At 38.3% G+C, this 16,314-nt stretch overlaps 1 protein-coding gene and 1 non-coding gene across 5 annotated transcripts; one reads left to right on the forward strand and one right to left on the reverse strand.

Moving 5' to 3' along the window:
* Positions 1–442: 442 nt before the first annotated feature.
* Positions 443–514, reverse strand: TRNAQ-CUG (transfer RNA glutamine (anticodon CUG)). The gene has a single exon. It is a non-coding gene; the product is annotated as a tRNA-Gln (tRNA).
* A 384-nt stretch (positions 515–898) lies between these two features.
* Positions 899–12,325, forward strand: LOC104598498 (Plastid-lipid associated protein PAP / fibrillin family protein). Of its 4 annotated transcripts, none has more exons than XR_016077137.1 (5): positions 899–1,532; positions 1,613–1,678; positions 9,490–9,603; positions 9,709–9,813; positions 11,984–12,325. XR_016077137.1 is itself a non-coding variant. In XM_088889298.1 (4 exons), exons 1-3 carry the CDS (start codon positions 1,021–1,023, stop codon positions 9,587–9,589), a joined length of 678 nt encoding a protein of 225 aa, XP_088745424.1. In that variant the 5' UTR covers positions 899–1,020; the 3' UTR covers positions 9,590–9,603; positions 9,709–12,038. The 4 variants fall into 4 exon arrangements, 2 of the variants coding, with proteins under 2 accessions (XP_088745424.1, XP_088745423.1); XR_016077136.1 differs by having other exon boundaries at positions 901–1,532; positions 9,490–9,592; XM_088889298.1 differs by having other exon boundaries at positions 9,709–12,038.
* Positions 12,326–16,314: the final 3,989 nt, after the last annotated feature.

Genomic DNA, 16,314 nt, shown 5'->3' on the forward strand with positions numbered 1-16,314 from the left:
ACTTGGGAACCAGTTTCTAAAAATGGTTCCGTTTTCGGTCCGATTTTAAAACCTTGAAATAACCAAATGTTTATAGGTTGAATATAATTAGCATTAAACCCCCATTTTCCCATGTTCTTTTATTTTTATAAGACAATGACTATTTTAGCTAGGGAAAGTCATCTATTGGAAGGGGCAATTTTGTCCCAACAAAGTGTTGGTGACTTCCCCCATGTGGTAAAATTACCCTTATGGGAGATATGCATCACTTACTCAGGTAAGTGATACATTGATACCTAGTGAGAAAAAAGAAAATGGGTTTTTTGTCCAATGGAAACAACTGTTCTCCCTCCCAAAATACGAACAGACCCTAAATTTGATTGCCAAGAAAGTTAGAGAAAAAAGATAAACATTTATCTTTTTTTATTTTTCTGATAGATCAGGTTTTACACACAGATAAACAAGGTTCCACCGAGATTTGAACTCGGGTTACTGGATTCAGAGTCCAATGTCCTAACCACTAGACCATGGAACCAGTTGACAAAGAGGTCAAAACATTTCTTTTTATTATCTACATGCAATAAAAAGATCAAAGAATTTATCTTTCTATTTTAGTTTAGGCAATATCTACAATGCCGAAAAGGTAAGGGTGATATCGAAATAACTTTGACCAATCAGAACCAAGTTAGTGTATCCTGCCTTTCCAAATCGAACCAAGTTAGGTAGATATAATAAATATTATATATTATATTGGCTTATTTGGTTTTTGGTTCGGTTCGATTGGATTTTTTCTCAAATCGAACCAAAAAAATCGTAAACATTAAAATCGAATCGAACCGAATCTGCTTATTTGATTTTGTTTTCGTTTGGGTAGTCGATGGAGCGCCTCTAACCGTTCAAAAAGAACCTAACATGGTCCAAAATTCGAAAGCTCACAAAAAATCAAACACTATACCAGCCAGCAGCCACGAACGAGGGAAGACACAGTCCCCAAAGTCCAATCTCTCTCTCTCTCTCTCTCTCTCATATTCATAACGAACTATGGCGATATTGTTTTTCCTTCCCGCCTCTTCTACAACCCCCATTTCGTTTAAACCGCGAGAAGGTAGCTCTACAAAACAAAATCTTGCGAGAACTCATCAATGGCGACAAACGATCTCTGCGTGCTTGACGAGCACAAGCGAAACTACGCTAGCCAAAGACGATCTTCTAGGGCTGATTTCAGGCGAAGACAGAGGGCTTAAGACCGAGGGAAACCCTTCGAAGCGGTCGAAGATCATCAAAGCAATCGATGCCATGGCGGTTCTCGGGAAGGATTCAGTTACTACTGGTTCTTCGCTTTCCGCTACATGGAGGATGCTTTGGACTACCGAAAAAGAGCAGCTTTTCATCATAAAGAATGCTTACCTCTTCGGGACTCAAACTGGGGATGTCTTACAGGTCATAGATGTAGAGAGAGGTCTGCTGAACAATGTAATCACTTTCCCTCCGGATGGCGTTTTCTTCGTTCGATCAAACATCGAAGCTGCTTCGTCTCAAAGAGTGAATTTCAGGTATTTGTTTCCCTATAATGTATCAATTGTTTCTTTACTTTTCTCCTATTAATTTTCTTGAGTTTGCTTATTTTGGGCAGATTTACAAGCGCGGTTCTTAGGGGGAAGAATTGGGAGTTCCCGTTACCACCGTTTGGGCAGGGATGGTGAGCGAGTTTCTAGTTTTATTTGGTTTGGAATTTAAATTGAGTTATGTATTAAATCAGAATTTTATTGGTGACGCAATTATAATTGCTTGTTGTGAGATTTTTTTCCCTGAACACCATTCCCCTTCTCTACTATCAAAAACTCCTTCAAGACCCCAATCCAAGTCACCCAGTGAGTCGCCAACTTTGAAGCTACATCTGAATATTGTGGTGTTTAACATTACTTCAATAATTAGGAACTTCAAACTCAGAAAGAATTTTGGCAATGATCTGTCAAGATTACAAAGGTGATATTTTGCCTAATAAAACAGCAAATGGTTTGCACTAAGTTGGCTGTGTTTTCTTTATTCAGTAATGGGCATAATGGCACTAGTTGTTGTCATCTTAGTTATTTCATATGCTTTATGTTATTTACTGGTTCTGCCTGCAATTCAATTAAAAGTTTTGTTTCCATTTCTTAATTATGCAAAACTTTTGGTAACTAGTTTCTGTATACTAGTGCAATATGTAATATTTTACACCTTTTCCCTATATCTCCCTTTTTTTATTCTTTTAAACTATCAGTTTATTACTCAGTTAAGAATACACTATTGACAACGGGGAACTCCTGAACTGACACCATCATTCAAAATAGGGACCATAAACAACCCATTTGGTACTTCTAATTAGGGGTGTTCACGGTATGGTTTGGTACGATTTGTATAAGATCTCAAACCAAGCTAGTAAATTACAGTTTGAGAAATTCTCAGACCAAACCAAACCATTTTAAAATAGAAACCAAAATTGGTCTGGTTTCTAATACGGTTCGGGCCATTCAATTGGGCTTAACCCAATTAGAAATCCCAAATGACATGCATACCTACATAAATAACAAATATAATTCAAATACCAAATTGAAATGTTAACAAGTGCCACCTATTACTATTAGTCTATTATATGAATTACATTCACACTTTATCAAACATAAACAGCTCTTTGGGCATCAAATTACAAGTTAAAATTGAAACAAAAAACAACAATGTATGAAGTACTTACATAGTTAGGAGTTATGAAATATGTTTAAATGTTAAATGAATACTATATATATATATGTTTAAACATATGCATTATATATTATATACATTAATAAATATAATAATTCAGTTTACTGTTTGGTCTGGTTTCTGAAATTCAGGAAACTGGACAAAACCAGAAAAATATGGTCTGAGAAATTCTCAGAGCAAACCAAACCATTTTAAGGCCAGACCAGACCAAACCACCAATTTCAGTTTGGTTTGGTGATCTGAACCATATAATGAACACCCCTACTTCCAGTTTGTTTATTAAACCTGAATCCTTATCTCAATTCATTTAGGTGGTAGATTTCATACATAAAGGAGTATAATTTGTTCCTTTTATAATTTTAGGTATGTCCTGGAATTCCATATGGGTGGGGGATTCAATTTTACGTACTCTGACACAATTTCCACTGAACAGATAGCATCTTTCAAAAGGAATGGTCAACTTGACATCCATAAGGTCTCTAATCCATGGATCCTCCGATTCAAATGCTCATGATTTATTCCTCTCCAGTGATGTCACTGACTTCTCTTGTTGGTTAAAAGATGCCATTCACTATTATAGTTGGTTAACCAGTTTCATAGAATCTTCTGTAAATCTTGTTTATAGCTAGCTCTATGCTTAAGGGGGTAGGAAAAAGTAAGTAGTGTTGTAACTTTAGGGTCATATATTTTGTGGACAATCTATTTGAGACAACTTGCATTTAGAACTTAGAAGTAGCTAAATCCCCAAATGCTTTTTCATTGTACAAAGTTTGAGCATGAGTTGTGAGTTTGTTTTCTCCTGTAGAATGAGACACATAGAAATAGTCTTTATGGGAGGTTAGCATACGGTGCATACCCCAATTTTTTGCTGCATTGTATTGGCTTGGATTTTTTTTTGGTTCCATGGGACTACACGATGAGGGGGGGGGGGGGGGGTTAGACAGTTATGTAATTTTACAATCTTTTATTATATAAATAAATAATTTGGGGTGGGCAGTTAGAGAGACCAGACCGAAGTCCTACTGAGCCGAACCCTTCTCTCTCTCTCTCTCTCCCCCCTATTCTCTCTTTTCTCCACTGTTCTTATTACTGATTTCTGCTACCATAATATTGTATCGTTTTCAGCTTATTTTCATGGTATCAGAGCACCGTTGATAACCTGAATTGGTTATTTCTTGTCTAATCAATCTGTGCATAGAAGTTCTCTTCTTTTGCGCATAGAGGAACATAATTAGTGCTGGTGTGACGGATCAGATCAAGGAAAAAGAGGCTTTTATTCCTCGGTGAATTAAGTTCCTCTACGTTCAAAGAGGGCTCTGTAATGGTTAGTTGAGGTATGGTTTCTGCTGACTATTGATTACTTTTATTAGTGGGTATGATGTGGTTGAGAAACCTGATACCACAGGGGTTGTTTCATGATCTCTGTGAGTCTGGTTGCTGTTTTAAAAGGGTATGGATGTGTTATGACTTATGAATAGAAATTTTGTTTTAAGAAGTTGATTATTTGGAGTTTTAAGGCTGGTGGTGGGTTCGGTTGTGTGGATTAGACTGTTGGTGATCAGTTTAGAAGGTTCTCCATTTCAGCTTTTGTTCCTATGGCTTCTAGTGGTGAAATAAATATTGGATCTTGATAAACCTGTATTTTTATTGCTGTTCAAATGACTTCAGTCAAGTTGAATGGTGTGAATTATGTTCCTTGGACAAAGTCTGTTGAGGTTTTACTTATAGAAAAAAGAAGCTGAAGTATATTAAGGATCCCAAGCTAGAAAGTGGATTTGATGGTTACAATGATTGGGTGCAGGAGAATGCCTAGATTTTGACATGGTTGTAGAACAGTATGGAAAATTACACCAGTGTAAATCTTATGTTTCTAGATACAATCAAAGAGATCTAGGATCACATGAAGCAGCTTTGCTCTGGTCAAGACAATGTTACCAGTATTCATCAACTATACTAGGAGTATTTTCTTCTTCAATAGGGAGATAAAAATGTGGAAGAGTATTATTCATCCTTGAGGAATATTAGGAATGATCTGAATCTGTATCAGCCTCTATCTATAGATTTGAAGGTACAACAACAGCAGAGGGAGCATCTTGATGTTGCAAGGTTCCTATCTGGCTTGAGATAAATATAAGCCAGTACATGTTCAAATTTTGGGCAGCAGTGATATTCCATCCTTGTTTGAAGTGTTCTTAAGAATTAAGGAGAGTTAATAGTTCATAATGAGAGTACATTCCTGCTTCAAAGAGGTTAGCCTTACTTGTGGCTAGGCGTGAAGGAGCTGGTTGAGGTGTATGTGGCAGAGGTTGGTAAGAGGTGTTAGACATGGTTCTAGAGTTGGTTGTGGAGGTGTGGAAGAGATGGTGGTAATACTAAGGGTGGTGGTGGTGGATGCGGACGTGAGGGACATACTGTTAACTTTTGTTATGATCCCTATGGCCCATCATCGATTTGGGTTAATCATGCCTTAGTTGGAGAAGAACCCAGTCGTGTTACCTTTATTGATGATATATCTACATGTGGAGTTGGGAAGGAGAAGGAAATAGTAACATCACCCATGAGGAGTATGAGAAACTTTGTCAACCCTTTTCTTCTTGTCACCCCTTTGCTAAATTAGGTATAGCGTGCCTTGCCTCTCATATTCAACTAGCCTCCTAGGTAATAGACTTGGAGCCTCAGATTACATGATTGAGTTTCTAGATTTGTTTACTTCCTTGTCTTCTCTTTCCACATCTCAGAATATTATCTTGCCAAATGGTGCTACTTCCTCCATATTTGGTATTGGTAATATATCTCTTGCTTCTGATTTGACCTTGCCATCTGTGTTATGTGCCCAAGTTTCTCTTTGGACTCATGTTTGTAAGTTAGCCAAGGCCCTTAATTGTTCAACCTCATTTTGTCCTTCATATTATGTTTTCTAGGATCTCAAGATAGGAATGATGATTGGTGGAGGGCATGAAGTTGGAGGATTGTATTATCTGGATGCTAGTGGTTCATGGAAAGCTCTTGACTCATAACTTACTCCAAACTAGTGAGTAGTGATACTATCACTTGGGATGTCCATATCTCTCAGTTTTGAAGCAGTTAGTTTCTATGTTAGGGTCCATTACAGAGTTAGAGTGTGAGCTCTATCCACTTAGTAAGTACCTTAGAGCATCCTTTGTCAAGAGATGTTAGTATAGTCTTGAGTCCTTTTTTCATTAGTTCATTTTGATGTCTGGGGTCTGTGTCATATGGCGGTTTACAATGGTTTTAAGTACTTTGTAACCTTTATCGATTAATTTTCAAGTATGACATGGATTATTCAATGAAAGATTGTTTTGATTTATTCTCTGTCTTTGTTTCCTTTATGCTAAAATTCGGAATTAGTTTGGTGTTTCTATTAAAGTATTTCGTTCTTATAATGTAAAATAATATTTTCAAAGTGGATTTCTATCTTCTGATTTTCATGATATTATTCATCAGTCTTCTTGTTTATACACATCACAACAAAATAATGTGATTGAACAGAAGAATCGTCACTTACTCGATATTGCTTGAGCTTTACTAATTCATATGTTAGTTCTTAAGTTTTGTGTAGTGGTGGCATTCTTTTTTGATCAGTAACAAGAAACTTTATTAATGATATTAAACTATGTGAAACTTAAGGTACAAAAGGGGAGGTAAAATGTCTTAACTCCTCACCAACAGAATACAATGGAAGAAAGTCAAAAGTTAGCCCAAAAAATAGATTCCCTATTCACCCCTTGTTTGGCTAACCCATCAGCAAATGAATTAGTAGTCCTCTTTACCCAGCTGTAATGCAACACAATATTCCTACTCAGCCATTTGAATTTTTTCTTCTCATTGTTATAATTCCACAAACCACTGTCTTCTTCCTTTAGCCACCTAATCACCACCTCCGAGTCACCTTCAATGCCTTCCTATATCATATGCCTTCTCCCTTCTTGAAGGCAAGTTACCTTTTCCCCTTCTTATTTCCTTTTTCTACTTGTTTTCCTCTTCATTCTTGTGTCTTTAGTTGGTGTCTGTTTTGTGCACAACCTGGGTCCTAGAATTGATAAGCTTGATTCTTGATCTATTAGATGTATGTTTGTTGGTTATTTTTGTACATAAAAGGGGTATAAATGCTATAATCCCATCCTTATAAGTTAAAAATCCTTTGCTGTTTGTGATGTTACACTCTTTGAAACCTTACTCTTCTACTCAGGTAAGGATCCCTCACCTTCTGTTCCTTTTTCATCCTCCATTGCTGATCTATTTATTCCTTGTCCCTCTCTTGAGGATCCCATACAACCACCAATTTCCAGAGTGTACTCTAGATGTGAAAGGGAGCCTGATGTTCCTACTCTAGTGCCAACTCCAACTTCTGATCCACCATTGATGGGTCCTTCACCATTTCAGTTAAACCTTCTCATTAAGTGTACCTGTACTAGTCATCCTATTTCCTATTATGTTTCTCTTGCTCACATGTCTCCTAGCCATTAGTAGTTTGTCTCGTTTCTTTTGTTCCCATACCTCACTCTGTATAGGAAGTTCTCACATTTCTAGACTAGAAGAGGGTGATGGATGAAGAATTCCATGCTCTTCAACTCAATCATACCTAGGATCTTGTTTCCTTATCTCCTAGGAAGAAGGTAGTTGGATGCAGGTGGGTGTATATAGTTAAACATCAATAGGATGGTAGTGTTGAAAGATATAAAGCTCTTTGTTGGCTAAGGATTATACCCAAAGCTATGCTATTGACTACTTTGAAACCTTCTCTCCTGTTGCTAAGTTGGGTTCAGTAAGGGTGATAATTTCACTAGCAACACACTTTCATTGGCCATTGTTTTAGCTTGATATTAAAAATGCCTTCTTTCATGGTGAATTTCTAGAAGAGGTATATATGGAGCAACTCCTGGATATATTGCTCATGGGGAGGCGACAAAGATGCGTAGGTTAAGGAAAGTGATTTATTGGTTGAAGCAATCACAATGAACAGGTTCAATACTATGGTGAAAGAGTTTGGTTTGTGCCAATGTAGTGTTGACCACTCTATATTTAGTAGAGATACTTTGTTTGGGAAGATCATCTTGGCTGTTTATGTTGACGATATAGTCATCATAGGTTGTGATGTTGCAAGGAATTGGTGAGTTGAAGCAATTTTTATAGTAGCAATTTTAAGACCAAGATTCGGAAAACATGAAGTATTTCTTAGGAAATTAAGTGGCAAGATCAAGATGGGGCATTTCTCTATCATAGAGGTATGTACTAGATTTGTTGGATGAAGCAAGGCTGTTAGGGGCTAAGTCAATTAAAACTGACATGGCTCCCAATGTAAAATGAATGACAACTAAGGGGAGCTACTAGATGACGCTGGGAAGTATAGGAGATTAGTGGGAAAACTTATTAACCATAATTAGACCAAATATATCCTTCAGTGTGGGAGTTTTGAGTCAGTTCATGTAGAGTCCTAGATCTGGTCATTGGGAAGTTGTTGGGGTATTGCATTACTTAAAAGGTGCTCCAAGTCATGTCTTGTTGTATAAGAAAGGGGGAGAGTTTGTCACTGGGAAGGTATTCGATGCAGATTGGGCATGGCCCTTAGTGGATAGGAGGTTCATCATAGGTTATTGCACTTTCCTAGGTGGGAATCTTATCTAGGAAGAGTAAGAAGCATAGCATGGTTGTAAGAAGTAGTGCTGAGGTAGAGTATATGGCAATGGCACACACTTGTGAGTTGATGTGGCTGAAACATCTTCAAGAGATAGGGGTACCCATTAGAAGTCCCATTAAGGTGTTTTGTGATAACCAAGCTGCTGTTCACATTGAGTCCAATCTAGTGTTTCATGAGAAAACTAACATATTGAGGTGGATTGCCATTTTATGAGAGAGAAAGTTACAAGTGGTGACATTAGCACTCCTTATGTAAGGCCATAAGATCAGTTAGTCGATCTCTTTACCAAGCGTTTGGGTTGTGTGCAAGAATGGACTATATTTGTAACAAGATAGAGCTCTATGATATTTATGCTCTAGCTTGAGGGGGAGTGTTAGAAGTGTTGCAGCGTATGTTTTTCTCTTAATATTTTAAATAGGGGCAGTTGTGTAATTTTACAATCTTTTATTATATAAATAAATTAGGGCATCAGTTAGAGAGATTAGATCGATCTCCTACTGAGCCAAACTGTTCTCTCTCCCTAGTACTGATCTCTGATACCAGTTCTCTCTATTTTCCTTTGAATATTGTATCAATTTCAGGTTATTTTTAGGGGGTAACCCACCCCCTAACCCTGGTGCAGGCGGGATTTGATCCCAAGTCTCCACCACGACCAGCTAGAGGCCTTACCAGCCGATCCAGCTGGCATCTACACTTGGATTTGGTGCTTGTGTTCCTCTCCCTCTCTTAAGTCTTATGGGAGGTTATGATAACCCAACATTTGTCTCCACTAAATTGGCTTGGATTTGATTCTGTGTGTCTATGTGCATGTTGTGTATTTTATATGGTTATATATGCTACCCATTTTATCTATGCGTGTGTTGTGTATTTTATATGGGTATATATGCTGCCCATTTTATTTGATGTATAACTAAGGAGAACAATGTACTTCGAAATAGAAATGGGAACTAAAAGAGAACAAAAACTAGTTAAAAGATCCATGGTGATCTCATGTGATTGTTCATTGTGCAATATTTGCATCAGTTTTGGCAGGTCCATCCTCTACTTTAGTTCTCTATTGTTCTTAAAGCTAATTCTCTAGGCCAGTAATGTGAATCTTATCTATGCAGGTTTGAATCTGTCTACCTTGATGATGAGATTCGTGTTGTAAGGGATATCCGTGGAGATTATTTAGTTGTTGATCGTGCTCCTTATCATTGGAAAGAATGAAAAGTAAGAAGTTGGTAACTCATCTTTGACTTTTTCCCCTTCTTTTGATTGTGGTTCTTCCATAAGGCAGGGTTCACCTTTATTCTGAAGCTAATGAACTTATTTGGCTGTGTGAACAGGTCTACTGTATGGGAATATGTCTGTTTCTAATTTTCTGTAAGGTGTACTTGTAATACATTTGTGTTTCCTTGAGCTGCTGCGTCCTCCATGGTCTTGAACGAAAGGTTAGGACTTTAATTTAACTTCATTTTCTATACAAAGAGAGAAAAATTCTCACTACGAAGATCCACCGGGTGCTGATGTCAAAGAGATGACCTTTGAGACATGGAAATATCAGGACAATCTAGAGGAATCACCTTATCTGATCCTCCTAAAATGCAATATCTACTTGTTATTCGGTTTTCTTTAAAAACAACTTATCGATTTAGTCTGTTTCACTGATCTCATCACCACTTTGATGGTACACATCTTGTAAATGTGATTGCTCCTACATTGGTATTTCATGCACTTTTTTGTGCAATGGACAGTCCAAGATGTAGGGGCCATTGCTTGGTGAATGGTAAAGACTTGGGCTAAAAAGTGTAACAATGCAGATTCTGATAACTGCCACTTCATGCATGGAAATGCTGAAAGTTGTGCATCTAGACCACTCTTAAGACCCCATTATAGCTGGGACCAATATTGGGTAATGGTCCATAGTGGCCAATCAAAGATGTATTCCTTTCTTGATGGTTTAGATCTGTGAGAGTACATCACAGATATATTCCTTTAGTAGAGAGGATCAAAACAGCCAAACACCATCAATCATGGTGTTTAGAATACTTGGGCAACAAAATTCTGCCTCTCCTCTCCCTTAAGAGGAAAGTGGGTCTTGATTATGTGAAGGCAGTGTTCGTTTCATATGTGAAAGAACATACACCTGGTATGAGGGTGGCTATGAGAGTATTGGTGGACTGGTATTGTCTGTTGGTAAGGTCATGTCCAAACCAAGCTTGACATAAACACACACATGCACATCCAAAGGTGGGACTGCTGTCCAATTTTTTTGTCATTAAAATGCCCACCCATTTCTTCATTTAGGGTATTAGTTCTGACTTTACATTTTCCATCCAGAGGACTGCTTATGTCTTTCCATGGGCTTCAACATCAGTTTCCCAACTTGAGAAGATAGTTTCCCTGTTTTCATTAAGGGAATCCATTTAAGTGGTTTTTGTTGGAAAATGGGGTCACTGTAACTTTGGAGGAGAAGCTCTGAGGCGCGTCTGAAGACACTGTCTTTAGAATGTTATTTGCCCCCACTCAGTTTCACTGAGTTTGCTGTTGGGTTACAGGCAAATCCGTTCCCATGATACAATAGAGCCTTGGGCGAGAATCTGCAACCAGCAAAGTTGAAAAATCTCCGGAGAAACCTTCTGTGAGACTGTAGCAGACCGGATTGAGAGAGAGAGAGAAAGTGGATTTTGAAAATGTGTGTTTTTGAAGACTGATTCATGCTCCTTAAATAGTTTATGAAGAGGTATGAAGAAAAGGTAGGTGCTGGTTCAGAGAAGGCACTTTGAACAGTCACAATTTCAAACATTGTGACTGTTTAAAAAGTAGTTAACAGTTAATGACTGTTAATTTTGAATTGTGCCTCTTGATCACACCCGATCGAATCGTGACCGTTGATCTCATCAACGGTGATCAATGGTCAGCATCGCACCAAAACCAAAGCCACCCTTCGCGAGCCACGCGCGAAGTGCGAGCAAAGTGCGCCTCATTGCGCCGCACACACGCGTGCGCACGCATTGCGCGGTATCAAACCCCCATACTCTCCTCTACTATTTCTAAGGAGTGTAAATCAGCTCCTATTAAAATACTAAAAACAAAGCTTATAATTTTCCAATGTAGGACAAGTTCAAAACTGGGTTTTGTAAGAGAAGCTAATTTTTCAATAAAGTGTGCAGGTGCAATTTCTCATGTAATTGACCAATCAAACCCATTGGATTTAATCTCTTATGAGATTAAAATCCAACAGTTTTGTGCTGGGGTTTTAGGCCCACTATAGGACAAACTTGGGCAGAGCATCAAAAATTGATTTGTTGGAACATGTCTATAGTCCAGATCCTACTCCATATTTTTCTTGCTTCTCTGCTCATACGTGGTTTCGCATGTGGTCTTCTTCACCACTGGATTATAAACCTCTTTATATAACAGAGGGTTTAACAACATTTGTTATGCTGCTTCCGCTGTACCTTTGCATGTGCAATGCACACACGACTGTCTCTCTTTCATGTGGTTTATATGACTAGATTCTGAGTGCCACTATTTGCTAACTACAGCATCTCGTTGTTCCTTGTGTTTTTTGTAACATGTATCCATATTGCTGCCATAAACTTGGATTTATGTCTGCAGGCTTGCATTTAGCAGACTGGATGATGATGATGATGATGATATATATATATATATATATATTATGAAGGATGTCCAAGGAGGTCATTTAGTTGTCAATCTTGCTCCCTTGGAAAGAATAAAATGCAATAATGTGGTAATGACCCATGCTATTTTCTGAGTTCTGCAATCCTTTCCGTGTTCTGTAGACTAACATGCCAGTAATCTTTGTTACCATGCCTTGACTGTACAAACTTCATTCTTCTGAAACTTTCATCTGTTTTATCATTCACATCTCCTTAATCTTTGTTTTAAGACAATAGTATTATTCTGAATTAATTTTGTGATATTATTCTTGGATAACTAAGTTGGCTTGTGACTTTTATCAACCCTTGACAATTTTATCTGGCCTCACCAGGAATTATCTCTTTGTACACAAATATATAACAGGAGGCAAAGGTTTAATTAATTTAAGTCTCGGTGCTAAAATGTGAAAGTTCACCAACTTGGCTGTTAATATTCTTGATATTCCCTGGAGATGGAACTCAAGTTTTCATAGATATATTCAGCATATCAGATAACCAAATTTAAAAGAAGTTTTCTCCTCTTTTCTTTTCATTTATTTTTTATCAACTAGTTACCAATTTCCTGCAGATCTTTAGTGATTTTACATAAATGATATATTTACAAGATACTTATCATTAAAAAAAAAAGAAAATACAAGATGCCCATAGTCCTTGTCAAGCAAGTTGTAAAGGGTGTCCCTCTTTAGTGGGCAGGATGAGACTTTGAGTCCACTACCACCTACCCACTGCAATATACTGGTTGCAGGCTACCTGAAACACCTAATGACCAACCGAAAAAAGAAAAGAATGCTGCTGCTTATTTCATTCCCTTGGATGCAGACTGCCACATGCAGTAGCTTATCAGTATGCTCTCGCCTGATGAACAAGGACTCCATAATATCACCGTGGACATCTCATGACAGACCAACAATCCTTTTGTAGATTATACCATATATGCTGTTAACTTAAGCTCATTGTATCTAGATACTTTATTTATATTACTTTTTATAGGTAAACTATTTATATTAATTCCATGTTACCTATGTGAGCTAAGATTACCGAGGGTTCCTCTGGATCTGTTAAATTTTGCAATGTTTTTGTTAGGCTTGTATAGAGGGAGATTTGCTTTTCCATATATTTAGTTGAAAATGAATGTTTATATAGTTCTATATCAATGGTTATCTTTAAGCCCTCTTTCTGATTAAGCTGACTTAAAATGTGGTTAAAATTTAAGTACTTGTAGAAATAAAAAGAAAAGAATCATTCCGGGCTCTAAATTATAGAAAGTAGGGCATAATGGTGGGGAATCTGGACTGTTATCCACTGTTGTAATTGTTATAACAACAGTTAAACAGGCCATGTACTTATAAATAAATGCTTAAATTTATAGTTAAAATATAATGTGGTACTCGAAAAAGTTGGCATGTTTTATGAAATTAAAATTGGCCATTATTAACAGCTGAGAAAAAGTGGATAAAGACCATAGAGCAGAAGAAAAATCAGTTAATAGTGTCCAAATATTTAACCATGGAGCATGAACAGGGAATACTATATGTCTATATCCATAGAAAGAAAGAGGAAAAGGAGGGAAACCTGCGCAAGATACGCTATCTCTACCCATTCCTTGCATGCAGAATTTGCTATAGTCAAGAGTGTACTGATGGTTTCTTTTTCATTGAGTATATTCTCCAGAAATTTCTGCCTTACCAGAAGAGTTTATCAAAACCATGGACAGATACTACCATTAGCTACAAGACATTGAAATGCATGTGACCAGAAGCTATTAGGGGTACATGAGCTTTAATTTTAAACGACCTACTGGCTACTGCTGCTGATTTAATGGCAGAAAGTGCATCTTTTTATGGCAGGAGCTTTGCATTATCTAAAACTTGATACTTATAAAAGGAAAGCAGTTGCTTTTTTGGCAGAATCTCAGGGACGAAAGAGCACCAGCACCAGCACCACCCAAAATGCAAATATAGTGAAGAAAATATTCCAAAATCCAAATTTCATCCTAGTGCACACCCACCACCATCAGCCAGCCGTATGATTCCTTCATTCTAGCTCCCTTAAACATTACCAGGGTTGACATTCTGGGTTGTGATTGAAATCATTGGTCCCAATCACAGATGCTTAAAGCATCTACACCAAACATATTCACACAAAGAGAGTTCCAGAGAGAGACATATTTGGCCTAGAAGATTTCCCAACCAATGAAGCCTCCTTAACACGTCTGCACATGATATGTTGATGCCGGAGGGAGCATGAAGTTTCATGCTAGGCCACTTGTGGGGGGTGGTTCATGCTTGTGTGCGGGCCATGGTTTCGTCTTTGTGCCTATGGTTCTCCTCCTCCCCCCAGGCCCCAGTTTTCTCAAAGTTATGCTGCTACCTGCTATTGACTTCATCAGAGCAGAGCGATGCAATTGGGAACTACGGATTACTTCTCATCAATAGGCCAAGAGTTTGAGTAATAATAAAGAATCAAAATACACGTATTTAGTATAATTCCCACCCAAATAATTAACGCATCTCTGTAGCTCTAGTTCTGTTACTTCTGTACCCACTCAGTCCTCCCCAACATTTGTATTCTTTTGTTGGTTTCTCCTTCACGGCTTTATTTAGTTTTAATTTTTTAGTTCCTTTTACTAGAAGCATTGGGTTGGTTTTCTTTTCTTTTCTTTTTGGGGAGGGGGAGGGGGAGGGGTGGGGGGGTCAGTATGCTCTGTTTTTCTTTTGGGAACATTTTCTTGTCCTTGACGAACACAAAAAGTTGCCTATGTACCGGACTCCTTTTTCACTGACTAGGCCCATCGTGAAGGTTCAGCCGATGGCCGGGCCCACTTCTTTCATTCGTGGCTGGCCCATACCCTATTATTTGCACGCCAAGAGTTGTTGGACTGCAAGTCTGCAACTTGTGTGGGGTGGGGTGGAGGGTATCTCGATTTTGACTCGATCTACTGCTACTGGTTAAATTTATTAAAGGAAACTATCTATCTATCTATCTTCATTATTACCCATTTTGGTCATTGTCATGTTTTATGACCAAGTTATCGCAGAGTGGTCCTTGATAACTCTGTCTCTGATTAAGTCTAAAACTGGCTTCACCTTTCACTGAAAATAGGTTAAGTTTAGTCCTCTAACTCAGTCTCATTAGTTGTTTATTTTTTGGTGGATTTAAGGAGTCCGGGTTGGTTTATCTCCCAACTCTGAAGCCTTCCCACTGATTGGTTTTACAGTTTTGTGTCAGAATAAGATTGTCCTCCTCCGATACCCAAATGGGTCAAATGGGTTATGATTAATAAAGTTGGAATGTCTTCCAGCAATCTAGAGACGACGTGAGGTTGAAATTTCAACAGCCACTAACACTGAACCTAATCAGTTACCATTTCAGGTTGTAAGTTGCAGGCTTATCAACTGTGCAAAGAAAGAAGCAGGTGGGGGTGGGGGTCCTATGTCCATCATTGATGAGATGAACCACCTTGTAGGTGGTCCGTGGTCCACGAGCCTGAACCCTTAATGGGGCTGAACAATCAGGAATTTCGTTTATGGAGTTCACATCTGTGCCCCATAAGGGGATGCCCCACAGCACATCCCCGCCATGCATTGGGAACATCTCCCGATGATTGTACTAGAAATGATGTATCATTGAGAGATGTTCCCAATACACGGTAGGGATGTGATGTGGAATGTTGTGGGGTGCCTCCTTGTCGGGAGCAGATTTGAACTCCCATTTATGATACCAATAATCCCTTTGAAAAAAATGGGCAAAAAGAAAAGAAGACGACAGTGGAACTCTGTGTCAATGAATGAGAATTTCAGCTGAGGCTCAACGAATGAAGTCCACAAATGATGAATGAATGTAAGTAGTTGTGTCAATGAACAAGCAAGCGTTTATGCTTGGTCTTGTCCTCCCCTGCACAAGTCAATGACTACTTGGTCGTTCTTCATGGCTTTCATCTCCTAAGAACGTCATATATAAAGGAGATCTAGTGCATTAGAAATCCATCCAAAGTTTCCAAAAACTCTTCATTGCTTCAAAACCCAACAAGAAAGGAAACTCCAATATATCAACCTCCGTCCTATGAAGGGAACAAAAGAAGCTGTTTCAAGTAAACAGAGAAGGACCAATACGAAGCTACGAGTTTAAGATTCAGAACCTAAAGAGAGGTAAGAGGTGAGAGTCTAAGGTTTAAAGTATGATACACTCCGACAAGGGCAGAACCAGGGTGGCAGAGGGGGCCATGGCCCCCCTATGCCTTGACAATTCCCACAATACCCATTTCAACCT

Source organism: Nelumbo nucifera, chromosome 6 (assembly GCF_055504915.1).
Source record: "Nelumbo nucifera cultivar China Antique chromosome 6, China Antique-T2T, whole genome shotgun sequence".
Taxonomy (NCBI): Eukaryota; Viridiplantae; Streptophyta; class Magnoliopsida; order Proteales; family Nelumbonaceae; genus Nelumbo; species Nelumbo nucifera.